At 38.8% G+C, this 25379-nt stretch overlaps 2 protein-coding genes and 1 long non-coding RNA gene across 9 annotated transcripts in view; 1 reads left to right on the top strand and 2 right to left on the bottom strand.

The window, feature by feature from the left end:
* Positions 1-16796, bottom strand: part of LOC131901737 (STAM-binding protein-like) — a 43138-nt gene extending 26342 nt beyond the window's left edge. Inside the window, exons 1-3 of one of the 5 annotated variants that reach the window (XM_059252823.1) lie at positions 16510-16794; positions 13262-13422; positions 10129-10304 (exon numbers count right to left, since the gene is read on the bottom strand). The gene's annotated coding sequence lies outside the window, so the exon portion shown is untranslated. Of the gene's footprint in view, positions 1-1995; positions 2269-3601; positions 3683-10128; positions 10305-13261; positions 13423-16509 lie in introns of those variants that run through there. The other 4 variants (XM_059252828.1, XM_059252822.1, XM_059252824.1 and 1 more) reach the window with 4 other exon arrangements.
* Positions 4770-5057, top strand: LOC131901742 (non-histone chromosomal protein HMG-17-like). Its single transcript, XM_059252832.1, has one exon. The coding sequence runs from the start codon at positions 4770-4772 to the stop codon at positions 5040-5042; it is 273 nt and encodes a 90-aa protein (XP_059108815.1). The 3' UTR covers positions 5043-5057.
* Positions 16797-20980: 4184 nt separating the features above from the next.
* On the bottom strand, positions 20981-25368 carry LOC131901749 (uncharacterized). Of its 3 annotated transcripts, XR_009376872.1 has the most exons (5): positions 25147-25368; positions 23677-23792; positions 23189-23250; positions 22982-23100; positions 20981-21097 (listed from the first exon to the last, which is right to left on the bottom strand). It is a non-coding gene; the product is annotated as an uncharacterized LOC131901749 (long non-coding RNA). The 3 variants fall into 3 exon arrangements; XR_009376870.1 differs by having other exon boundaries at positions 23677-25368; XR_009376871.1 differs by lacking the exon at positions 22982-23100 and having other exon boundaries at positions 23677-25368.
* Between the last annotated feature and the right edge of the window lie 11 nt (positions 25369-25379).

Genomic DNA, 25379 nt, shown 5'->3' with positions numbered 1-25379 from the left:
CTCAGCACAGAGATCTGTTAGTCTTATTTCATCAAAGGTGATTGTTCCCAATCCTGGGGGAGTCTCTTTAGAAGACTGAATTTGTGAAACCCTGTAGTGGGTAGCTGTTCCAGCTTTGACCTGAAAGTACCATCCCCAGCGAGGCTTCTGGCAACTGTCATGCCTACCTCTGACCTGCCCTTGAGGCAGGGCCGAGAAGGGAGTGCTTAAGACCTGAGATCTGGATATGTAGGCTCTCTTGGTTCCTTGTGATCCTGGATGCTGGATGGTAGACCAAGCAGAGTTCTCCAGAGAACACTGCTGGACTGCACTTCACCTCTCACGGACCCTGTAATCAACCCCTTTACTGGCTGTAAATTACCCCAAAATAAACTTACTTTTAACTATGTGGAGTTGCCTTAATAAATCCCACAATAAAGCCCTGTGTTAATTTCTCTTCTTGAACTGCATGGTGCAATTTACAGCTGGTCAATGCTTCTGTACACTTTATTTAGCTGTTTACTGACTGTAATGGTAGCTGTAAGCCATACTTCATTTTTTCTTTTTTTCTTCAACATTTATCAAGCAGTACTTTAATAAATGAAGGTTATTTATTTTTAAGATAATGTCTCTCAATGTAGCCCTTGGCTGCTCAAGAGATTTTCTACATAGATCAATCTGGCTTTGAACTCATGGAGATAGACCTGCCTCTGCCTCCTAAGCACTGGAATTAAAGGTGTGTGCCACACTATACAAGACATAAATGAAGGGTTTTTTTTGTTTTTGTTTTTGTTTTTTAAGAAAGTTGACATGTAAGTACTATGTTGCATCCTCAGGCAAGGAAAATTATTCCTATTATGCCTTACACTAATTTATGACTGACATATTCAGTAACTGACAGTATTTTGCATGAAGTTCTCTAGGTTTTTATAGTAAACATGAAAGGCTGACATCATACACTGAAGAGCATCACTCTGCTTCTCTTCTGCCCATTTTCTTTCCCAAAGATGAGAACAACATAGTACCCAATTGTATGTTGATGCCTCTCTGGTGGGGGAAAAGCTGTACTGTCCAAGATGTCAAAGGCATAAGCAACACATACTACTCTTTGTAGTGTAAGAGAGAACCAAAAGTGGGCAAGGAAGAGGAAAAAATAAGGACCAACTCTCCTCTCACCAGCATTCTGATAAGAAGGCCAAGTTGAGGCTCTCAGGGTTGGGACCTTTCCCATTAGAGTACTCTGAAGCTGAACACCATTGACTTAATGACAGAGTCCCACTTCTTTCCCTGAATTTTCCTCAAGTTTAGGTTTTCCCATTGTAATGTTGATTGGAAATGGGAATTATTAAACATAGCTCTGCTTCATGCCTCTCTGTTAGAAAGTTTGTTCTTGTGTATGGTCTCCTCCTTACATAATGCATCTGGGAATTTCATGAAAGTTTGTGCAAAGCTAAGTCATTTCTCAGGAGACAGCTGAGATACCATCACTTGGTGAACTCTCTACTAATCATCTTCCTCTCATTTTCATCACCTCAGTGACAGATCTCACACAAGCTATATTCCCATGCATGTGACTCGGTTCTTGCCTCCAGTGTTCTGAGTTATTTTATTACACATTAATCTCTTTTTTCATTACATGCCTCGGTTGATGAGTAATCCAGGTTTATTTTAAAAATACTAATCCTGCATATGAGTTACTACTAGGACCCAAAGAATTCAAAAACTTGGGTACACAATGAGAAGAGAATAGTAATGGACAAAATAGATTATTACTGTCAAAGAAAAAAATCAGTACTCCTGGCTGCATTTATTTCAGCTGTGTTACCAGGACATTGAAAATTCCCTTAAACTAATGCAAGGGATAAAGCACAAAGCAAAGTGTCCAAACGGGACTTGAGTTAGGACCAAGTGGCCCCTGTGTCAGAGTAGTATTGATTTCATGGCTATTGAAAATCTGTATGGTGGTTCCTCCAAAACCTAAAGTTAGATCTACCATAAGACAGAGTGATAGCTTACCTAGTGTGTGAATATATACATGAAGAACTCTAAGGCGGTGTGCCACAGAGACAACTGTATCTCTATGCTCATGGTCAAACCATCTGCAGCAGTTAAATTCAAGAGTCAGCTTTGATGTCAATCAACAGAAGAATAGATACCCAAAATGTGTTATACGCTTCTTAGCTATGAAAATACCATCATGAGAGGTCTCTGTAATTGAAGGTTTAACAACAACAATTTTCAAACATTGGATCAAAATGATTAAAAATTGCACATTTTGTCCAGATGAGCCAGCGTGAAGCACCCCCAGTACATAAGCATACAACCTCATCACATTTCTGCAGAATTGTAATTCCCACACACATTGAGTACTATTACCCCCATTAGAATGAGAGAAGGGTAGCCTGGTTCTCAACAAGGTCTATGAATGAAACTCCAATGAAGGCAGCTACAGTGTGGGGTTATGGAGAAGGAGGAGCTACATATTAAGTGCAATTTTACTTGTTTCTCTGCCTTCCTCCCTCTCACATGCCCTCCCTCTCCTTTACTCACCCTTTTCCCTTTTACACATATGCACAGATAGACAGATACAGATACACACAAACATATTTTGCTGATTTCATGTATCCATCTCAAACTAATAATGTTGAAGTTTTTTGTTTTGTTTAATAATGAATCGTTCTTCCAAGGATACTTTACACTGATGTGCATCTTCTTGGTACAATCGTGACCTAGACTTGGTAATACACACTTGTGCTTGGCTTCATCTTTCTCTATGGAATAATCAATCATTCAATATTATTGCAATTAAAATGTCATGTTTCACCCTTTCTCTAGAAATCATAGAAATATAGATGTTGATGCAATCTATTTTTCTTTTATATACTTTTTGTGGAATTAATAATGAACGTGGAGAATTTTCTCCATTCACACCATCTGGCTGCATCTAGCATCAATTGTTAAGGAGCCTGAAAATTATTCATATCCATAAACTCTTTACTCAAGATGCTGTCATTAATTGGCTCCCTCGGCACTTCATAAAGCTTAGCCATTCCCAGCAGCTGTAAATGAAATTCCCAGTCCTGCTTCTTATAGACACAAGAAATTCATTTGTTTCCTGGTACAGACTCATGACTAAGTAGGTAGAATTATCTTTCTTCTACAGCCATCCTTCAAAATGTGTGTGTGTGTGTGTGTGTGTGTGTGTGTGTGTGTGTGTGTGTTTTCCCCATCAAAAATATATTCCTCCCTTAGGTAAGGAAAGCTACATCATGACATCATGAAGCACTAAATTGAAGCTTGTTGTCCTTTACATTTTTGGTGAGAAAATCTCCATTCTTATTCCTTACTCTGCCTACTGGACCCAGCATTATCCAATGAATGTGGGGACTACAGTGCAATACTTAGATAGTAGGCAAAAAAAACCATGTAATATATTTAAGAAAACTAGGTGGCCACATTAATAAACATCGGCATCACATTTGCCAATGTGCCTCAGATCCAATAAAATGTACACATTTCAAACGTGTTTTCACTAAGTTTTAAAAATTGCATACAGCCAAGAACTGCTGTCTCAACAAAGATTGATAATTCTTAAAACACTTCAAACGGTTTCCTCACATACCTCTGCTGCATATTCCACAGGCTGCATCAGAAAGCTCTTATTTTGATTTTTATCTTTAGTTTCCCTAGTTCTAAAGCCTGGTAGAAACAAAACAAAAACAAAAACAATATACACACAGTGCACATGCCATGTCCACTTTATGTTGCCCAGAGCATTACTTAATTCAACATTATGCTTTTGTGATATAGTTATGAATTTATTAGACAATTACTGCATCACGTGGCCATTGTACACTAAGTTAAAACTTCCACAATGATTCCCAAACACGGTATCCACTTCACACTCTGAATTGATGTGGGATCCCAGTTACTCTATGGCTCTGGGATGTTTTTGAATTATGGTTTCCTTAAATTGTAACTTTTATTTGCATTCTCTTAATGTCTACTAATCTAATTATTTACTTTCATATATTCTTTTGTAAAATATCTGAGCAAGCCTCCTTGTCATCTTTAGTTTCTGATGAATATGTTTACCTGTTTTGATTCATTGACAAGTAAATTTTCTTTATGTACCCTAAACACAAATAATGTTTAAAATATGCAGGGTATAACCATTGTATATCAGTTTTAATTTTTTCTCACTGGCTGTTTTTGTATATAAATTTCTAGGGAAAGTCTGTGACACTCTTACAGGTTATTTTGATTTCTTACTACAAAGTCTTAAGCAAGTCTCCTGTATTTATCTGGAAGTACTGAATTTTTACCTTGGTATGATTTTTTTTTTATATATGTAATTGAAAGTATCTTGTAGACACTATGTAGGAATTGAGTTTGATTTCTCCCCCAGGGTCATCTAGCTATCCCAACATTATTGGTTTAAAAGTACTTTTTTTTTCCTGCCTTTACAATAGCATTTTTAAAAACTTAAAGGAATAAAAATGTTCCTTGCCTAGATCAGTTTATTGAACTGCAAGATATGGAGTGTACCACCTGTAGACAATGCCTCTACGTACTTGGAGACCTTGGACAAAGCCAGCATTATCTACTTACAGTGTGGTACACTGTACAAAACTTAGGCCACACTGTATATTTGAAATTTATTGGAGGAACTAGTCAAGAGTAACTTAGTCTTGAGGAGTGTGAAGAAGCAGAGAGAACGACCCCAGGACGGACCAAACCCGAGCACCACTGCATCCCCACCTTCAGCACGGACGTCCCTGGCCACCGCCATGCTCAAAAGAAAGGCTGAAGGGGATACTAAAGGAGATAAAGCCAAGGTGAAGGACGAGCCACAGAGAAGATCTGCAAGGTTGTCTGCTAAACCTGCTCCTCCAAAGCCAGAGCCCAAGCCTAAAAAGGCCCCTGCAAAGAAGGGAGAGAAGGTCCGCAATTACAAAAAGGGGAAAGTCGATGCTGGTAAGGATGAGAATAATCCTGCAGAAAATGGAGATGCCAAAACAGACCAGGCACAGAAAGCTGAAGGTGCTGGAGATGCCAAGTGAAATGTGTGCATTTTTGATAACTGTGTACTTCTGGTGACTGTACAGTTTGAAATACTATTTTTTATCAGATTTTATAAAAATGCAGAAGTGCCAAGTGAAATGTGTGCATTTTTGATAACTGTGTACTTCTGGTGACTGTACAGTTTGAAATACTATTTTTTATCAGATTTTATAAAAATGCAAGAAGTGTTGCTTTACTGTAAACAGCTTTTCTGACCCTCCAAGAATTATTAAACATAAATATGAAAAAGATGAAGAAAAATAGAGGTAAAAAGGGAAAGAGGTAAGAAAACAAAGAAATGAAGTAATGGAGTGAAATATCAAACAAGATTTTTTCCCTGTCAAATGGTAATAAATTTCTATGATAATTATCATTTGCTATCAATTTGACTACATCTGGAACTCACTAAAAACCCAAGCAACTTGGTACAACTGTGAGGGATTTTTAGTTAACTGGATTATTTGATGTGGGAAGACCCATCCTAAGACTGGGCCACATCTTGTGGAACATATAAAAGATATGGGAGAAATAAGATTTTGCTTTTTGCATGCTTGCCCTCATTCTCACTTGTAAATTCATATATCCTGCTGCCAAGGCATTCCTTCACTGACATTAGAGCCTACTTCTTCAGGATTCTGACATATACTGAGAACCAGCTGAGACACCCAGCCTTATTTGCTGAACAACTGTTACATTCTGGACTTTCCATCAGAAGATGGCCATTGTTGGACTAGCTGGACCACAGCCTGGAAGTCACTCTAATAAGTCCCATACAAACAAACATGCATGCATATACACATACATGTCCATTCTATCAGTTCTGTTCACGTAGACAACCCTGACTAACACAACTAATACAACTTCTAAAGCACAAATGCTTTGTACATTACTATGGTTTCATGTACAATGCCAAATATATGGCATAAGAACTCAAGAGAAATTAAATAAAACTAAAATTAAACCACAATCATATCTGACCTTTATCTGTCTTTTATTTTTCACACCATGGATTTGAGGAAAATGTGCTACATATAAGTTATAAAAAAGAATCCTGAATTACCATCCTTAATTTATGCAACAATTTGACATTAGCTATAGCAACTTTTATGACTTCAGAATTATCAACCTATGAAACTGAAACAAACAGCCTCCCACATGACCTACAGATCCGTTTAACACTAAAGACCTTTATAGATTTTACTGAAGGCTGAGAAACATTTCTATTGGAAATGGCAACTTATATTAACATTGCTCAAAGAAAGCTTGCCAGTTTCGTACTTGCAATTGAATTTTGAAAGTGAAAATTTTTTTATATTTTAAAATAATGTGTAATTTCATTTTATCTGCTTAAAGCACTTTCCTTTATATGGATTATACCAAATATTATTAACTTTTGGGGTTTTATTTAATAGATAAAGGCAAGTCCTACTGCCTATAAATTATCAGCCTAGTGATATAGAGCACTAAGCTAGGGCCCCTTAAGGATCTTTGATAATCTTAAAGTTTTAGAAAACAAGTAAAGTCTTGATGGCTCTTATGAAGTGAGTTTCAGTTTATCACAGAGCAACCCTGTCTCAAGGGCAAACAAATATGCAAACAACACTGCCTCAGAGAAAGGGAAGTGCCTTGTCCAAGAACAAATCTCAGCAGGGAGGAAGCACCCAAGGTATGCTAATACATGTTCTGGTTCTGTTTCCCAACGCAGGACATACCTGAGACTCATCTCCACTCTGTCTCCTCCCCATCCTCAAGTGTTGACCAGGAGGGCACTATGCTAATTCCCAAGCAACTCCCAAGTTACATCACCATCACATAGACACTGAGAAGCTAATTTAAGATCAGTACAAAAGCGTACTTTATTCAATAAATTACATGTGCGCTCCAGTGAAAGTTATCATAAATACGATCAGAGATGCATTTAAGGGCTTCATTGGGGGCTAGAAAGATGCTTCAGCACTTATGAGCCCTTAGTGTCTATGGAGAAGACCTGAGTTCAGTTCCCAGCACCCATATTGGACGGCTGACAGACCCCTTACTCTGGATTCAAGGAACCTGACCCCATGTCTGGCTTCTCCTTCTGCAGCCACCTGTACTCACAAGTGCACATACACACACACACACACACACACACATGCACACGCGCGCGCACACACACACACACACACACGCAAACACACACACACACACACACACACACACACACACACACACACACACACACCCCTGTACATAAATGAAATTAATTGGAAAATAAGTCTTATAAAGACTTAGTTAAATGATTCCCACAATATCTGATTAGGAATACATTGTCCTATAGCTATATGAGATGTAAATTTAGTGTAAAATAAACTTAATAATATTGGCTACTTCATTCATTTATTAGCCTTTCCAATGACATAAGCAGTTTAATGATAATGATATATATTATTGTATAAAAGCTATCAAGAATAGAATCTCATGCAGTTTTTCATTCCTCTTGTCTCGCTACATTGTTTTATAATTTTCAGTTGTGACATACATCAATCACATAGAAAATAATAAAGCGAGCATTACAAACAACACTGCAGGTCTATTTCATCCACTTCTCTCCAGATACAGTTGGAAAATCTAAGATAGTGTTGTTGAATCCCACAACATGCTATGCGACAGCCCTCGAGAAAATATCATTTATATTCTTCAAACTCACGACCTACAGGGAAACATTGGCTTCACAGAATTCTTTAGGTCAAGTTCCCAGGGGCTTGTGATGGGTCTTTTAAATGAACACAGTTACTGAAGCTGTAAGGTTGGAATGGAAGAGTTTCAAAGATTAATACAAGAAACTGAGTGTTTAAAATGGACCTTGGGAAGTTGTTTAACAAGTGAGCAGTTTGTCGGGATAAATAGATATGGAGGAATTTTTCTTTTTAGCCAAACAATGGTTTTTATTTATGAGTTTAGTCTTAATTGTTCTCAGGAAAATGCCTTCTGAAACAAGCAGCAAACGTATCATGGGCAGCTCAACTGCACTGGATCAGGACAATGTTAGTTCTTGCTACTGCGTGTGTGTGTGTCTCTGTGTGTGTGCGTGCGTGTGTGTGTGTGCATGTGCGTGTGCATGTGTGTGTGTCTGTGTGTGTGCCTGTGTGTGTGCCTGTGTGTGTATATGTGTGTATGTGTGTGTGCATGTGTGTGTATGTGCGTGTGTGTCTGTGTGTGTGCATGTGTGTGCACGTGTATGTTCGTGTGTGTGTGTGTGTGTGTGTGTGTGTGAATGCATGTGTGTGTGTGTGAGTGTGGTGTGTATATTATGATGCATGCTCTAAAGCAGTAACACTGTATGTAAGAATAGAAAATATTCTGAGCAAACTGAAATAAGGAATACATGAAAATATATGAAGGACATTTTGAAAACTGAAAGATTTGGGAAATGTTCATAGTTGTATACTGCTAAATATAAAAGAAAGGGAACACATAAAGAGGGAGTGGTTTTTTCTTTTATATCAAAAACATGTAAATTTATTAGGAAAAGCAAAATCAAGACAACTAGTGTTCATCCCTCCAGCTGGGGTGGGGATTCTCAGTTATACAGCTGTCTGAGACACTCATGCTGGTATAAGGAACAAGATAAACCCACTGGGTCTGCCATCTCTGCCCTGAGGGGGGTGAATAATCCAAACTAGACACACTGAGAGGAGTGCTTTACTGTCCTGCAGGGTATTTCTCAGTGCATCCAATTAGACAAACAAGTTAACCAGTAACCTTTTCCTATTACCTTCTTTTCTATTAATTATGTCATTATTTTGAAATCAATGTACAATTCATGAATATGTTTGGTGTCATTCTTTTTTTATAATAAAAACCCATATGTGGTCCCAAAATCTTAAAATATTTACTAGTTCACTAATAATAATTTACATTTGGTAGTATTTAATTAACTTTTCAAAAATCCTGAGATGTCTCATGTCTTTTCACCACCAATGAAACCCTTTATTCTGGGCTGGAGAGATGGCTCAGAGGTTAAGAGCACAGGCTGCTCTTCCAGAGGTCCAGAGTTCAATTCCCAGCAACCACATGATGGCTCACAACCATCTATAATGAGATCTAATGCCCTCTTCCGGCATGCAGGCATACATGCAAGCAGAACACTCTATATATAATAAATAAATCTTTTTTTTAAAAAAAAGAACACTTCATTCTTATTCCTGGGACAGAGCTATATTACACTTATCCTATGTATCCAATATCAGTATCCTATTGATTTTAGCTCTGTATTACATCCCAATGAATAGACCATGAGGATATTTATTAACTGCTTCACTTCCAGCCCTGATTTGTCAAAACTTTTCAAGTTCTGGTACTCATTATTGTTAACCATTGATTAATACAATATCTGTACCAAAGTTCAGGTCAGTTAGAGACGGAGATGGGAAGACCTGGGGAAGACAACCAAGGGGATGGTGATCCTTTGGCTCACACGGCAAAAGCCAAACATCTGTTTTATCTGGGACATTGTATTTAGGAGGTTATTTGTACAGTAATTAGCATTACCTTGTTTGATATTACACTAGTACATCAAGTTAAAAAAATTACCTGACCTTGAAAATAAGCAAAATTACTAAGGAAATGATTACCTTCAAGTTTTGTGATGTACTGAAGGCATCACTGAGTTTACTCCTTTATCACTCAAAACTGAACACTTCTGTGATTCCTGACTTCATAAAATCCTGGGTACAATTTACTCAAAGAAGTCTGCCATTGCACTTGTAATAAATATTTATCATGTATTTATCTACATATGAGTATCTTCATAAAATATCTTCTAAGAATTAAATGTGATAGTTTTCAAGCACCTAACTTATTTAGAAGGTTTTACTTCAAGAAAACTTCTGTTTCATGTATCCATACATTGTATATGTGCATATTTTCTGTATTATACATAATGTGTATATATAAATATATATATTTATATATATTTATTATATATATTTATATATATATCTATTTCTTCAGCATATAGTTACAGCACACAAGTGCTTATGCATAAATTTTTAAAAGATTTATTTAATTTTAATTATGTGTATGCTTATGTGTCTGTGTTGTTACCTGCCCTTGAGTGCAGTGCCCATAGAGGCCAGAAGAGGGCATCAGATCTCCTGGAGCTAGAGTGGCAAGAAGCTGTGAGTTCCTAAGAAGGAAACTGAACTCAGGTCTTCTGTGTATGCTCTTGTCCATTCAGACATCTCCCTGGCCCAGGAGAATATTTTTCAAGAAACAAAATGCTAACAAAAAGAATAAGAAAGACATAAAGAAAAAATATCAAAATATTGAGAAAATGTATTTCTACTACAAATAGGTACCAGACAGGGTGAGAAGAATTAGTGATATTTTAGGCCTGCTATTAGGTGCTTGAAAACTATCATATTTAATTCTCAGAAGACATTTTGTGAAGATACTCAACTGTAAAAAAAATACATGATAAATATTTATCACGAGTGCATTGGCAGACTTCTTTGAGTAAATTGTATCTAAGATTTTATGAAGTCAGGAATCACAGAGGTATTTTACAGTCTCCTGTAACTCCAGCTCCAGAGGACACCATATCACTGGCTTCCATGGACACCTGTAGTATTCACTAGTATGTAGAGCATATACACACCTACAGGCAAATACACATAAAATAAATCTTTTTTAAAGACTAGCTTGCTCCTTTTTAAAGGATCTTCAAGTACAAACTGTGGGGACATGGGGGCTCTGTCTAACTCACTTGCACTGGATATAGCAGTCAGATTGTTTGGGATTGCTGCTGTTCTTACTGTTATAATAACGAAATGCCTAAGGCAACCTGACTCTGTATAGTAAAGAGGGTAATTTTTTCACCAAAGTTTGGAGGCTGAAGTTCCAAGACTGGGGATTCCTATTTGTTTTGGCCTCTGGTGAAGTTTAAGATCACACAGCATGGAAACATATAAGAAGAAGACATCTCATGAGAAATAGGAAGCCAGCAAGTGGCTGAGGGTAGGGGTTGACTTGTAACAACAGCTCATTCTGACCATCTCTTCTGACTGTAGCTCCTGAGGACTGCAGGAGTTTATGGTTGCTTTTGCCTTTTAAACATCTTCTCCCTTCAGTGTTTCCACAGGATCGCCACATTCAACCCATATACAAACTATCACATCAATAAATGGATAAAATAAGTTTCTAGCCCAATGGAATATATTTACACATGAACTGGAACAAGCTGGTTAAAAATATATAAGGAAAATAGGCTTAATGCCAGCTGAATATGTTTCTGATTGACACAGAGAATGTGATAATTGTAAGAAGTAATGCATGAAATGTGATCAACACAGTTGTCATTACAGTGAAGACCTGAACAAAGTGAGGCAGAACTCAGAGAAATATCTCAGACATGAACATCCAAGAGAAATATACAGTTAGCATGGATGTTGGCACATTCAGGAAATAAAATAGTAAAGCCTAGGGGTGAGGAATATAGCTCAACAGTAGAGTATTTAGAACGCATGAGATATATGAGGTCTATCAGTACATCATCAGTACAGCAAATATGTATATACTAATATATGTGTACATTAGTATATATGCACATATATTAGTGGCCTTTATAAACTGGATCAGGAAAGGAAATAGATATCCTGGTTGCAGCTCAGTGAAGCCCACTTTGACTTCTGACCTACAGATATGTAAGATGAAAACAAGATGTGTGATGCCACCAAGAATGTGGACATCTGTTATAAAGTCATAGAGAACAATATAGGAAGATAAATATATAGAAAGTCGGTATGGTTATGTCCATGTAAACTGGTATGTCATTTTTCTCATATTCTACTTGACAACATCAAAACGACAGTGGCAATATAAAGCTACTTACTATATATGATACAACTTATACACACACATGCACACACACATGCATTCATGCACCTTTCTATAGGTGAGTACATATGATGTATATTACAAAAATTGCATGAATTACAGACATCTAATGGGATACTCACATAATAATAATACTTGAAAGTAATAACTAGACTAACGCTATAAAACATTATTCAGTGTAATTGCTGCTCAGATAGAATCACTGTCGATTATCTAAGTGATGTTGGCAAGGGATTCACCCAACTGCAACTACATTTAAAAATTGATTTAGCCGGGCAGTGGTGGCACACGCCTTTAATCCCAGAACTCAGGAGGTAGAGCCAGGCAGATCTCTGTGAGTTCGAGGCCAGCCTGGGCTGCCAAGTGAGTTCCAGGAAAGGCGCAAAGCTACACAGAGAAACCCTGTCTCAAAAAAACAAAAAAAAATGATTTTTAAAAAAAGCATGGACTCCAGTGAAAGTCTAGAGTGATAGTTTAGTTCAGTAGATCTCTATGATGGAAACATTGTCTTCACCACTACCCACCAGCAAGCCTTGCATAGTAAACAAGGCAGCCTCAACAACTAAGGCTGCTCCATAATGACTGGCTTTGGAGAGGCTTGCAGCCCCTCTTTCACAGGGTATTATTCTTCAGCCACTCAGCTCAGTGCTCCTGTGCCTCTTGCTGTAAGCACACTCCCACAGAAAGTGACTGTGAGATTGTTGCTTTATCAGCTCATCTGATGCTCTCTTACCAAGTACTAACACTCTAAAATTAAATTAGTTAGGCTCCAGTTTTTTGTTGTAATTTTTGCTAACTCTAGTTGGCTCACTGTTGCTTTGGTTTGTACTGATTACTCTGAGTCTAGAGTCCAAACAGAGTACTTCTTCACTAACTCTGTCTTTCTGTTAAGAGGACACCTCTCCATCCTAGGAAGCAATTCTGCATCTTCCCTGGGCATGAGTAGGGTGTCAATGTGGTAATTGGTAATTACCAGTGTGTGGATGCATGCCAGGTGTGCTCTGCTTATATCTTAATTCTGTCTCTACTGTGGCTGCTTACTCTGCTCTGATGTGCAGATTTATATCAATTTCATCTAGGGTTAGAGCAAAGAGATTCCCAAGGAAGACTGAAGGAAAGAGAGGAATATGTGAGTACATTTGCTTTCCCAGATCCTTGGTGTCTAACTAATGAATGAATGAATGAATGAATGAATGAACAAATGAATAAGTGATGTTTTCAGCTATGGTAAGTTGTATAATCATTTAGCTTCTCTTGTCCTTTTAGTTGTGAGCCAGAGCCATTAACAGCTGAGCCAACTTTCCACCCCACAGCATCTGTGAAGAGCTAGAACAGCACTTACTTCATCTCATGAGTCTGTCGTGAGGAATAAGTGAATTAGCACGCAGAGACTGGAATATTGCTAGTCATATTTTAGCACATGAAACAGCAGCTCTCTATAGTGTCCATATTCTCAACTGCAGCACAAGTCTGTCTATCCAACACACATTTCTCCAGATTTTCCTGAAATAAAATTTAAGCCAAAGACCAAGGATGTAAAAAGCTCATCTTAATTCTGCATAATTCTGAGGCATTTAGTCATCTAACTGTGGTTACTGTACAGTCAGCTTTATGCAGCACAGACCCTGGCTGGTGACAGGGGCAGAGACTGATTGACATAAGTGACATTCAGACATGCCACAGTACCTATCACTGCATCAGACCTCTCTGAATTGTGCAGTTACAGTGTCTTATGCCTTGGGAGTCTGCCACTGACATACATTCAGATGTCTGTCCCAGGCAGCAGGAGTCCTTAGGAGTCCAGATCTGAACAACCACCCACTGACCCTGAGCAGTTCCAGCTGCAGATGTACCACAGCAAGATGGGCTTGTGTCCAAGGTTCATGGCTCTCTGAATGTGCTCCGTCAGTCATTCTTAGGCTACAGTGTCTCATGGATCAAAAGCCATTATACTGAAACCAGTGAAACTAAAAGCCACCCAAAACACAAAAACAAATGAGAATTGAAACAAATATCTTCTGATAGTGACAATTAGCCTATTTTCTTACTGTCTGGAAAGTAATGAACAAAATTCAAATCACCAATTCTTATCCTCTAGGTTTTCCCTGTATCATATGGGGAATAAACACACACTGGATTTCCTTTGATCTAAAATTACTACTTTTTATCCATTTTAATATTTTTTAAAAATTATGCACGACATTTTAATGTGATAATGCTCATTTTCATTTCTGAGAAAAGCCTGTTAATAAATCAATGCTGCATTTATAATCGTTGCTAGCATTTCAGATTTAAAATTAGAAGAAGAAAAGCTGATGCTAATTATAACACACTATGAGGGATCAAATGAAAGTCTTCTTGGGTATTTTCAGGTTATAAACCCAGCAAGAGACATCTTCAAATTGTAGAACTCCTGGGATTTTAAAATGTACACATTGATTTGCACACACACACACACACACACACACACACCAAGAAGTAGACACACACACACACACACACACACCAAGAAGTAGACACACACACACACACACACACACACACACCAAGAAGTAGACACACACACACACACACACACACACACACACACACCAAGAAGTAGACACACACCACATGTTCTCAAACCACTTTTGCTACTGACACCATCCCCAAATCCTCATGTGGAATATGCATGCCTTTGACCATTGTGACCTTGAGGAGAATAGAAACTAGAGTAAGAAGCCCCGACTACTTTGAATTTGCAGCATGTGAGGACATTGAGAAGTATGGTTAGGTGAGACCTCTAAAGGTTTCTTAGTAAGAGACACCAAAGACATAGCCGAAGGTTTGAAAATTTGTTTCTGTTTTTTGTTTGTTTGTTTGTTTGTTTTCCCTACAATCTTTGGCCAAAACTTGAGTTCCAGTGAGAAACGAGTCGGATTTCTGAGAACTCTCAAGAATGTACTACTTGACTCTGATTCTTCCTGTGGACCTAATTTCCCAGGCTAAGAAGTAATGATAATGTGGCCTTATATCAGGAAGCAGGAGATGGAGCATTAGGGAGAAGTAAGTGAACATTTGTTCAGTCACATGAACCTGTTTGTTTCAGGATAACAACATTCATAGTTAGCTTCACCTACTTGCACATCCTAATCACCCACAAAGACTCAACTTCTCAATACCACCAAAGTGAACTGTTAAGTTTACACATGACCTTCTGTGCAGACCACAGCATGTAGCACATGGGGTGTCTCACACACACACACACACACATTCTTCTCATTGAGTCATTAAAAAAGAAGTTGGTTTGCTTGATGCTCTTCAAAGGGAAATGATGAGATCCCAAACACAAATCACATGCCTGTGTGGTTGATGTCCTACTTTTGCCACCTCGAAACTCTTAAAATGTTTCTCTGAATTTGCAGCTTTCCACCTGATGATGGTGGTAAAGGGTTATGCACACCTTGTCGCTACTTCCAGCTACTGGAGTCTGCATATATCATCTATGATGCTCTGAGCATCAGATTAGGCAGGTCTATGAGGCCAGTGACCCCAAAGGTCAAGTTGGGAATTACATGTTCTCAGTCTGTTTTGGATGGTTAAACTATTCTAACTCAGAAAACAAGAACCAACTAACCCCATTGTATTTATTGTTCTTCACTTGATATTACTGTAGTAGCCAACGGATATTGTAGAAATAGATACAGAGAAGGAAGAAGGAAAGAGTAGATAACCAGGGCTCGTATCTCCTCCAGCAACCAAAAAGTAAAAGAAATCATTAGGTTAAAATGGTGCAATTCTACTGTTGTATAAAAAAACACATATGAATACATATCTACATGTATATTTATATTTATATACATATAAAAGGTATATAGACACTATATGTAATGAAAAGCAATGTATATAAGCTCCTAATGCATGTTGTGTAATTTCAGTGATTTCACATACATCTTGGATTTTCTAATTTAAAAGTAACAGCTAAGTGTCTTAATTATTAAAATAGGAAAGATTTAATTTAAAGCATTTAAAACTAATACTACACAATGCAAAAGTTGATGACAAATAAAAACTGGTATTTTTGCTTACTTTAAATACTTGTAAGTGGTAACTAAATGCTAAAAAGAGAGAGAAGTAAGAAAAGTTGGCTCTTTCTTGTTTGCTTGCTTTTGTTTTGTTTTTGTTGAAGAGATAGGGCCTCTGTGATCCAGGCTGGCCTCAACCCTGTAAGATTCCTGCTGCCAATTCTACTGATACAGTTACAGACATACGTCCATCTGCCTAGCAAGAAAAAGCTTTCTAATTTAGCACAACTAACACACTTTCTTCCCTCTTGATGGGCTCAACACCTAGCATTATCATTTTTTTACTATGCCCTGTAATTATTTTTAACGATATTTAATTTATTGTTTTTAAATTTCTTACATTAATTCAATGTACCTTGATCACATCCACCTCCTCCCTACCTCCAGCTTTCTCCAACACCCCTCACCCATGCATTGCATCTCCTCTTTTGGTTCACTCAGAATAGAATACATGGTTAATGTAAAAGAAAAAACATAAGAATGCCAGGAGAGAAGCAGAAAATATTTAGAAATTCTAATAATTTACTTGCTGGCTTGGATGTCTCTGGTTTCTCTGCCTCCAACACACCCTCACTCATAGTCCTTCTGTCTATTACATCATCTTGTCTACCAGCCACTGATACTCACTAGGCACATAGGTTCCATGTCTTCTTTCAGAGGTCTTCATGTCTATCATTACTAAGTAGGTCCCAGGATTGAAGAGATACCCTAAAACAACAGCCTATTCACTCTGTCAAACCCATTGCTGATAACTTGCATCTGAATTTTGGAGTGGAGATCTGCTGGAAGCAGGCTGAGCAGTGAGTGACATCTATGTCTTCTATGCACTTAGCTCTTTTAGTATAAGAGTAGTCTATGAAATCAGCAAACACACTCTATGCCCATTTGCTGCATCTAGAAATAAGGAATCACCACAGTCAACTATCACAAATGAGTGTCATTGGTCCTAGAAGGCAACTGTAGAAATGACATGAGTTTGGACGTCATCCATGAGTTACCATCAAGATTGTTCTTTTTAGGTAAGTTAAATATTCTCTGAGTACACTTCTTCCTTAATGGGGTGTAGAAAATCTCATAGAACAAAGTCCTCCACTCAAAAGCAAAACACATTGTATTTACTATCTCAACATTTTTCACCATAAGGGCTATTGACATGAACCAGGCCCCCTTTTCACCTGTATCCATCTAGGATTCTGAGTAATGCGCAGTTGATGAAAAGACTTGAGCCCTATCCAGATTCTTTCTGCAATGTCTGATGGCTCCAGCAGCCACACTAATCTGCAGAAGCGAGAGTGGTGGTTACGATAAAGCCAGCCAGCCTGACCTGATGTCACCAGGGAACTGAGTGCAAGAGCCGATGCATGGTGTCAATAGGGATGAAAGCTACTCCAGACTGGGGCTGTTCCAGAATCTGAGCATTGCTCTGCTGTAGCTGGAGAATTTCTGTCCAGCTCCCGCCACCAAGTCTCGCCAGTCCCAGAGCCCACTTATAAAATAAACACACAGACTCTTACATTATTTAAACTGCTTGGCCATTAGCTCAGGCCTGTTATTGTCTAGCTCTTACTCTTATATTTAGCCCATTTCTATTAATCTTTACTTTGCCACATGGCTCGTGGCTTACTGGTACCTTACATCTTCCTTGTCCTGATGGCGGCTGGCAGTGTCTCTCTCCCAGCCTTCCACTTCCCAGAATTCTTTTCCTTGTCCCGCCTATACTTCCTGCCTAGCCAATGGCCAATCAGTGATTTATTTACTGACCAATCAGCAACACACTTGACATACAGACCATCCCACAGCACTTCCCCTTTTCTTTTCTTAAAAAGGAAGGTTTTAACTTTAACATAGTAAAATTACATATAACAAAACAATTATCAAGCAAGAATTACAGTTACAATATTAAAGAAGAGATCCTATCTATCTTATATTTGTAAGTTTAAGGTTTTATATCTAACTTATCTTTTATTATAACTAAGGAAAATTGTAAGTATCTAGTCTTTAACCACATCAAAGACCTCAGAAGGATATACTACTACCTGAGAAATGGAGAAGGATATAAGCAACTTTTAGGAGTCTTGTAGGGTAGACAGAGACAGCTGGCAGCCTGGACAGTCATTCAAAGTTCTCTTGTAAAGTTGGGGCATCTGTCTTCAGCCCACAGGCCTAGAGTCTCTTATTCACTTTTCTCTGTGTCCTGTAGAATGTCTGGCAGTTTTCTCTGCAAAGCAGGAACCTGAAGGACCATTTTGTCAAGCAAAGTTCAGTGGTCACCTTTGTATGGGTCCTGCATGTCCAGTTGATCAGGCAGTCCAGGCAAGAACAGTTTCTTGCCCAAATGGCTATTTTTGTCAAGGTGAAGATAAACTCCATATGGAGTGTCTTCGATGCCCATCCTCCTCTCTGAAGTAAATCGGTGCTGTCAGGAGCAGACATGTCTCACTGTCCAGAAAGTCTAAATTTTTAAAACATTTTAAATGCCATATTCTGTAGGTCTTTGAAGTGTTTGAAGACTACCTATCTATCTGAAATATAACTATGTATACCTAGAAGACTTAACTAACATGGCTACAAATATTATCATAGATGACTAACTATTAATCTATTTTTTAATTATCCATTACAATTTTAAATGAGTTACATAAACATAATACCTCAAACAAGAATAGAAATATATATATACAGTATAACAAAATTAAGTTTAAATTTGTATCAATAAACTAAAATCTATAGCAATGTAAAACATTTTAAACAAGTTGTTACTCTTTCAAAGTAGGTTCATTAATCTACCCTTTCATCCTATCATATCTAAACTATCCCCCTTTTTGTTTTAGAAGAAGATTGTATTTATAATCAACCTGATTTAAATAAAAATATTGTTTTTTCTCTGTCCCACACCAGAGGGCTCTTTGATTTGGGACATAAGAATCTCTTAACCATTTTTTTTTTTTTTTGAGCAATATGTCTGGGTTTAGAGGGGGAGTGAGCCAATTCCATCTCTAAAGCCAGCTTGGTATATTTGGGAATTTGGGCGTAGCTTCTCTTACTACTTCCTGCTGGAGGGGGGCGCTGTATCTTCTGGAGACAGAAAGAAAATTTTAGGATCATGGAGTAGTCCGTGAGGCTGTATATCTGAGCCAGTTGACTTGAAACCATTCTGGATGTTGAATCATCTGGGCCATGGTGTCATTGGAGACCTTTCAGGGGGTCTTGGCTGGTCAAACCTGATGTATCTTAATCTGGAACAAATCCATAGTCTCTGGCTGTCTGTGGAAACAAGAGCAGAGACTCTTTTCCAAAGCAACATATCCTTATATCCAAATTTTGAAGTCAAGATATCTTTAAAATATGCATATTGGTTTAACTCAGCTTCCTTTACAATCAAATATCTCTCTGCAGTTAAGAATCCCAAAGACAACACAATCCAGATTCTCTGTGTAATATTCATCTTTACGTGGCTTATTTTTATACTACCTTTACTGTCTCTTTAAAGACTTTATTTTTTAAAACTATGTATTTGTTTCTATAACTCTATATATCACCTTTTTTTTTTGTCTCTTTCAAGCCTACATATCTTTTACACACATTGTAAACTATTACATCTGAATCTGTCTTATTGTGAATCTCTTGCCTTAAACTGCAGCAGCTGTGGCTGCTGGCTCCGCCCACCTCAGCTTCCCAACATGGCTACGTTTACCGCCAGCTCTGGGAGCTATCGTGGGTCTATGTTTTTATCCAAGCAGCGTGTAGCCCAAAAACCTCTTTTTTTGTTTTGTACCTGCAAAGGCTAAATCTACCACGCAGCTTAATGTGCCACTTGCAGAGGCCTTATTCCCGCCATACTGCAGGTCGAGCATGCACGCCAGGAACCCGCCAGTAGCTCAAACCGGCAGCTGCCGCTCATTTGAGAGAGACAATTAGGAACTGTTTTTAGCTCCGTTTTAGAATCTTTTTTCTCAGTTTTTAGGTGGAAACTCTTGCCACCACGTTGGACGCCATTTGTAGCTGGAGAATTTCTGTCCAGCTCCCGCCACCAAGTCTCGCCAGTCCCAGAGCCCACTTATAAAATAAACACACAGACTCTTACATTATTTAAACTGCTTGGCCATTAGCTCAGGCCTGTTATTGTCTAGCTCTTACTCTTATATTTAGCCCATTTCTATTAATCTTTACTTTGCCACATGGCTCGTGGCTTACTGGTACCTTACATCTTCCTTGTCCTGATGGCGGCTGGCAGTGTCTCTCTCCCAGCCTTCCACTTCCCAGAATTCTTTTCCTTGTCCCGCCTATACTTCCTGCCTAGCCAATGGCCAATCAGTGATTTATTTACTGACCAATCAGCAACACACTTGACATACAGACCATCCCACAGCACTCTGCTGCTGCACTAAGCCCTGATTGGTTCTTTGTCCCTCTCAGACTCTGGGAGCTTCCTGATAATCTCTGAGTAAATGTTCAGTTTACATTTGCTGGGACTCTCTCTGATGCTTCAGCTCATAACCCAATTGAAGCGTCGTTAACGTGTGTGTTCAGATCCCAGGAGGTCTTGACAAATGGTGTAGAAACAAATAATAACTCATTTCTGAGAATGTTTCTATACTCTTCTTGGAAAGGCCAACCAAATATTATTGATGACAGTGTTCTGGAGGAAGAATGATGGATGGTTATTTTATATTGTGTTTGAGAAATGACTACTGCATCTCAATATGCCAGATTAGCTACAAAGGGATGTTAGCTTAAGGGGAAGAATGTCCTTTGCTTTATGTCTGTGTGGATTTGGAAAAAAATATCTGTGTGCTGTAGCATCATGATTCCTGAAAGACGTTTAAAAGAGCCAGTTCGCATTCATTGAGACTCTCAGGAAAGGCTATTTGATTTGATTTGATTGTATGAAGTACAGTGTCTTAGCTACTTTGGGCTGCTGTAAGAAAATGTCTTATACTAAGCAATTTATAAAGAAGAGAAATTCATTGCTCATTATTCTGGAGGCTGAGACTTGCCTTTCCTCGTGCGTAGCATCATCTCTGTATAGACAGTAGAATAGAAAAAGGCTCCCTCAAGTTTTCCTGTTAGGATAACACCATTCACAGTTTCATCCACTTGTATGTCTTAATGACCTGTAAATATGACAAAAGTGAAAATTAGGTTCCATGTGCCTTGCTGAGGGATAGAGATGTGCAGACCACACTGCACAGCACACTGGGATGTCCTATACATATTCTTGTCATGCCAGCTACTGGGCAAGAATGAACTGCTTGGCTGATGCAATTCAAGAACAATCATGAGATCTTATATTTGAAGCCAACAGAGGCCAGTAGCCTTTTTCCCAACAGAAACCTGTGCATGTAATATAAGACACAGATAAACGGGAACAGAAAGGATACTGGCATTTAACAAGGACTCCACACAGCTCTCAAAAAGTCTGCTTTGGTGGAAGATTTACTACAAAAGCATCAGCTTTAAGTTCCTTGGCCTTTGCAAGGAGTTTGCTTAGCTTTCTCGCTTGACCTTCACTGTGGCATTGACTCCTCTTCCAGAAGGTTCTCTGAGATCTGGGGAGATGTTTATTGTTAGAGTCAAGAGCACCCCTTGGACTTTATATGGTGCTACTTTCCTTTTGCTTTAAAAAATGAGATTTATGTGAGTTAGTGCTGGGAGCCATCCCCGGCAGTGGATGGGTCCTGCAGAGGATGTAAGAGTCGGTGGTGAAAGAAGTGAGCCAGGCCATGGTGGTCGGGAGAATCTTGTAGCCTGACTGACTAGAAGCCAGAGTGTTTCTGTATTTATACAGAATTTAGTTAGCAGGGATACATTCATGATGTTCCAAAACATAGATCATATCATTTTTGGTTTTGGACATGTGTTTCACTTCCTTTTGCTCATCTTTTAGTCATCATTAATAAACTATGACAGAACAGAGTTATCATTTCCAATCATTTTCCCTCAAGTTTTGACATCATTAATAAACAGAGTTATCATTTTTACTCATTAACCCCATAACCCAATTTTTGAGAATCTAGAGGCATATGACAGCCTGTGCTCAGGCTGGTTGTTTTGACTGCTTCAAGGACACTAGACCAAAACAAAATCTTCAACCTCCCTGGGCATTTTGCCATGTCCCAAGCAGTGTATTATTAACTCTTAGTGGTCAGAATGCCCAGGAAAAATCCTCAGGCTAAAGCTGCTGCAGTTATTATTCAAATCCTGGCATAATACAATCAATATTCATATTCATATCCTTATAGAATTTGTCTATATGTCTAATCTTGGCATTCTGTTGTTCCTTGGTCATATGACATTATAGTGGCTCTACATGAGCTAACTTCTAAGAGAGGAAGGTCCTGACATCTCGTACTTTTATCATCTTTCCACTCCATACTTTACTTATCAATAGGTCTCTATGTAGGGCAGAGTTGTATGCCACGTAATTGTCTGAATGTACAGTGGGAAGAGGCTTATAATCTGAACTGTGGCCATCTCCTCTATCCCACCGGATCTTGTTGACCTTTTTGAATTTACTTTGTTTTGAATATCTTGTTCCAGTGTAAGTATAGGGACAAATGTTTCAAGAATGTCTCATAGCCTCATGAAGAGACCTCTGGCTTCTTCTTTATGTGTCACAATCTCCAAGGCATAAGGAAGACCTTCAAGTAGATAAGGATATCTCCCTCAAAGTGAGGGGGGGATAGTATGTTCAGGACTTTCCTGGGTAAGCTTAGAAGCAGCATTTCTGGGAAAAGGCATAAATGATTCATAAGAAATTTTCCATCCATCCAATATCCTCAAATTGTACAAATATTAAAAGTGCCCCAAGTATGTAACAGGTAGAGATGAGAACCAAAGGTGGCATGGCAGCCATCATGTGGCTCAGCTCTGCTGGATCTTTGTCAAGCAGCTGTGCTGGCTTTATGACTTCTGCCATTCCATTCAGATATGGCTGTGCCAAGTTAGAATGACTCTCTGTCCTTAGCCACCTGCACTCTTTTCCCTTTTGCACTTACAATCTCCACTTCCTCTAATTCAGTTCTTTATTGCTATCAGTCCACCAGCTGGTGTCTTATCTCTTTCCAAGGAACAAAGAGGGGCACTGGGTTCCACAATTATCAGCAAGGGGATTTCACTGAAAGGAAAGAAATTTTCAACTAAAATAGATCTTAAAAGTAGAAGGAGATGCTGTATCATTGAATAGAAATTCTTAAAACTCTTACCATTACTTAAGAATGTTAGGCATCAATGTAATGCATCGTATCTTCCCATAGATCAGCCACATCTAGAAATAAAACAGTTTGCAGTTTCTCTCCTTAGGGTCTTGATATCTCAGACACATCTCTAGGCATTAGAGTTTGAGAGGACAGAATTCCACACTGGGAGGTAGAACAAAATTAAAAGGGCTTCTTTTCATATGCCTTTCCATTTTTACTAGGACTGGCAATCTTTCTCAAAATCTAAGAACACATCCTTCATTATAGATCCTTCTTCTGGAAAGATCACTGCTTCATGTCCTGGTGTTGAACCCCTCATACCTGAAAAAAAAATCTGTATTTCATGAGCAAGACATAATGTGTTAGTTGTCTTTCAGGAAAACAGTCTGACTTCTAGCAAGACAGATATGAATGGTTTGTTTTTCTTATGAGAAAGCCAGAGTGGTAAAATCAGACACTTGGAAACAACTGAAATGATGGGAAACAGGGCTTACTTTTTTGTGACTAATGGCCTAAATTGTGGAATTCACTCCAGTACCATGAAAACACCTCTTCCTCCTGTGTTTCTTCATATTCAGGCCATGACAGGAGGCAGGGCTGAGGACAGCAGCTGCAGAGGGAGATGAGACATTGCCATGAAGAGGGGGAATCACATCCATGGAGTTTTTTTCCTTCCAGATCTTTAGATCACAACAGGTAAATGGTGAGCACCACATGCAGAGACAGATGAGTGGGAGGCAACTATAACCCTTCCTGTTTGTGAGACATTGCCCTGAAGAGTCTGTGAAGACATGGCCCACAGTGATAAATGTCTGAGAAGAAGAAAGAGGGATTCAATTAGAAACAGTTCAGATTGCATTATAAAAGAAAATACTGTTAGCTGAGGAGGGACCTGCTGAAAGAGGAGGCTAGATAGAAGTCTGAGATGGTATTCCTAGGACAGGAATACCTCAGTTATAAATAATATCCATGACCATTGTGTAACTGTACCTCATTTTCATTATCCATTTTTCAATTACTTTGCTGTTAAAAGAAATAACATCATGAAATTTGCAAGCAAATGGATGGAACTAGGAAAAGTCATCCAGAGTGTGGTAACTCAGACCCCGAAAGATAAGCGTGGTATGTAGTCACTTATAAGTGGATATTAGCTGTAAAGTAAAAAATAACCATGCTACAATCCACAGCTCCAGAGAGGCTAGGTAACAAGGAGGAAACAATAGGAGGTGAATAGATCTCCCTGGAAAGGGGGAAAGGAATAGATTTTGTGGGTAGACTGGGGGAAGGTGGGATGGGAACGGGAGGGAACAGGTGGGGGAGTGCAGAGAGAGAGGACTGTGAGAAATGCATGGAAGTGAGGGGCATATCGGGAATGCGGCAGAACCCTAGTGCAATGGGAACTCCCAGGAATCTACAGGAGTGAAAACTCCTAGTAATGGGGGTTAGAGTCTGAACCTGCCATCTTCTGTAACTAGGCAAGGCTTCCAGTGGAGGGACTGGGACACCAACATGTAGATGTAACCAACCATCTTATTAAAATAAGAAACACAGAACCAATGCAAAGAAGAAAGCCAAGAGATCAGAGCTAAGAGCCTTACCCGCCTGCTGCAGCTAGCCTCTTCAGCCAAGAGACCTCTCCGAAAGAGACCTACTTCCTGTCTGTTTGTCTTTATATAGACTTTCTGTTCTGTCTTCTCATTGGTTGTAAAACCAACCACATGACTGCCTCGTCACTGTCTGTTGGCTGTATCCTTGAATACACAGAGATCTACCTAGCTCTGCCTACCAAGTTCTGGGATTAAAGGCATGCACCACCACCGCCCAGCTTTTTCTATGGCTCTAATAGCTCTGACCCCCGGGCAACTTTATTTATTAACATACGATTAAAAATCACATTTCAGTACAAATAAAATACCACCATACCAACACAGCCACAAAATCCTTCCACCTACAATTTTTCCTACCTGCAAGATGTGCTGGAGTAAAGGTGGCACAGAACATGTGGGAGTGTGAAACCAATGACTAGTCCAGCCTGAGACCCACACCACAAAAGAACGCCCATGTTTGACACTGTCTGGAGGGCCAGGAACCAGGGTCTGGATAGCCAAAAAACTAGAATAGAGTCAAACAGTTCCTGGGGATGGGGAAGTCAATGAAATGATTCCTTATGATACTCTGATATACTTGTAGAGGATAG

Source organism: Peromyscus eremicus, unplaced genomic scaffold (genome assembly GCF_949786415.1).
Source record: "Peromyscus eremicus unplaced genomic scaffold, PerEre_H2_v1 PerEre#2#unplaced_269, whole genome shotgun sequence".
Taxonomy (NCBI): domain Eukaryota; kingdom Metazoa; phylum Chordata; class Mammalia; order Rodentia; family Cricetidae; genus Peromyscus; species Peromyscus eremicus.
Note: the sequence above shows the minus strand (reverse complement) of the source record. Positions and strands in the feature narration are given on the sequence as shown.

Excerpts from the sequence above, each read along its gene's own strand:
- LOC131901742 (XM_059252832.1), top strand. The coding sequence starts at position 4,770 with ATGCTCAAAAGAAAGGCTGAAGGGGATACTAAAGGAGATAAAGCCAAG.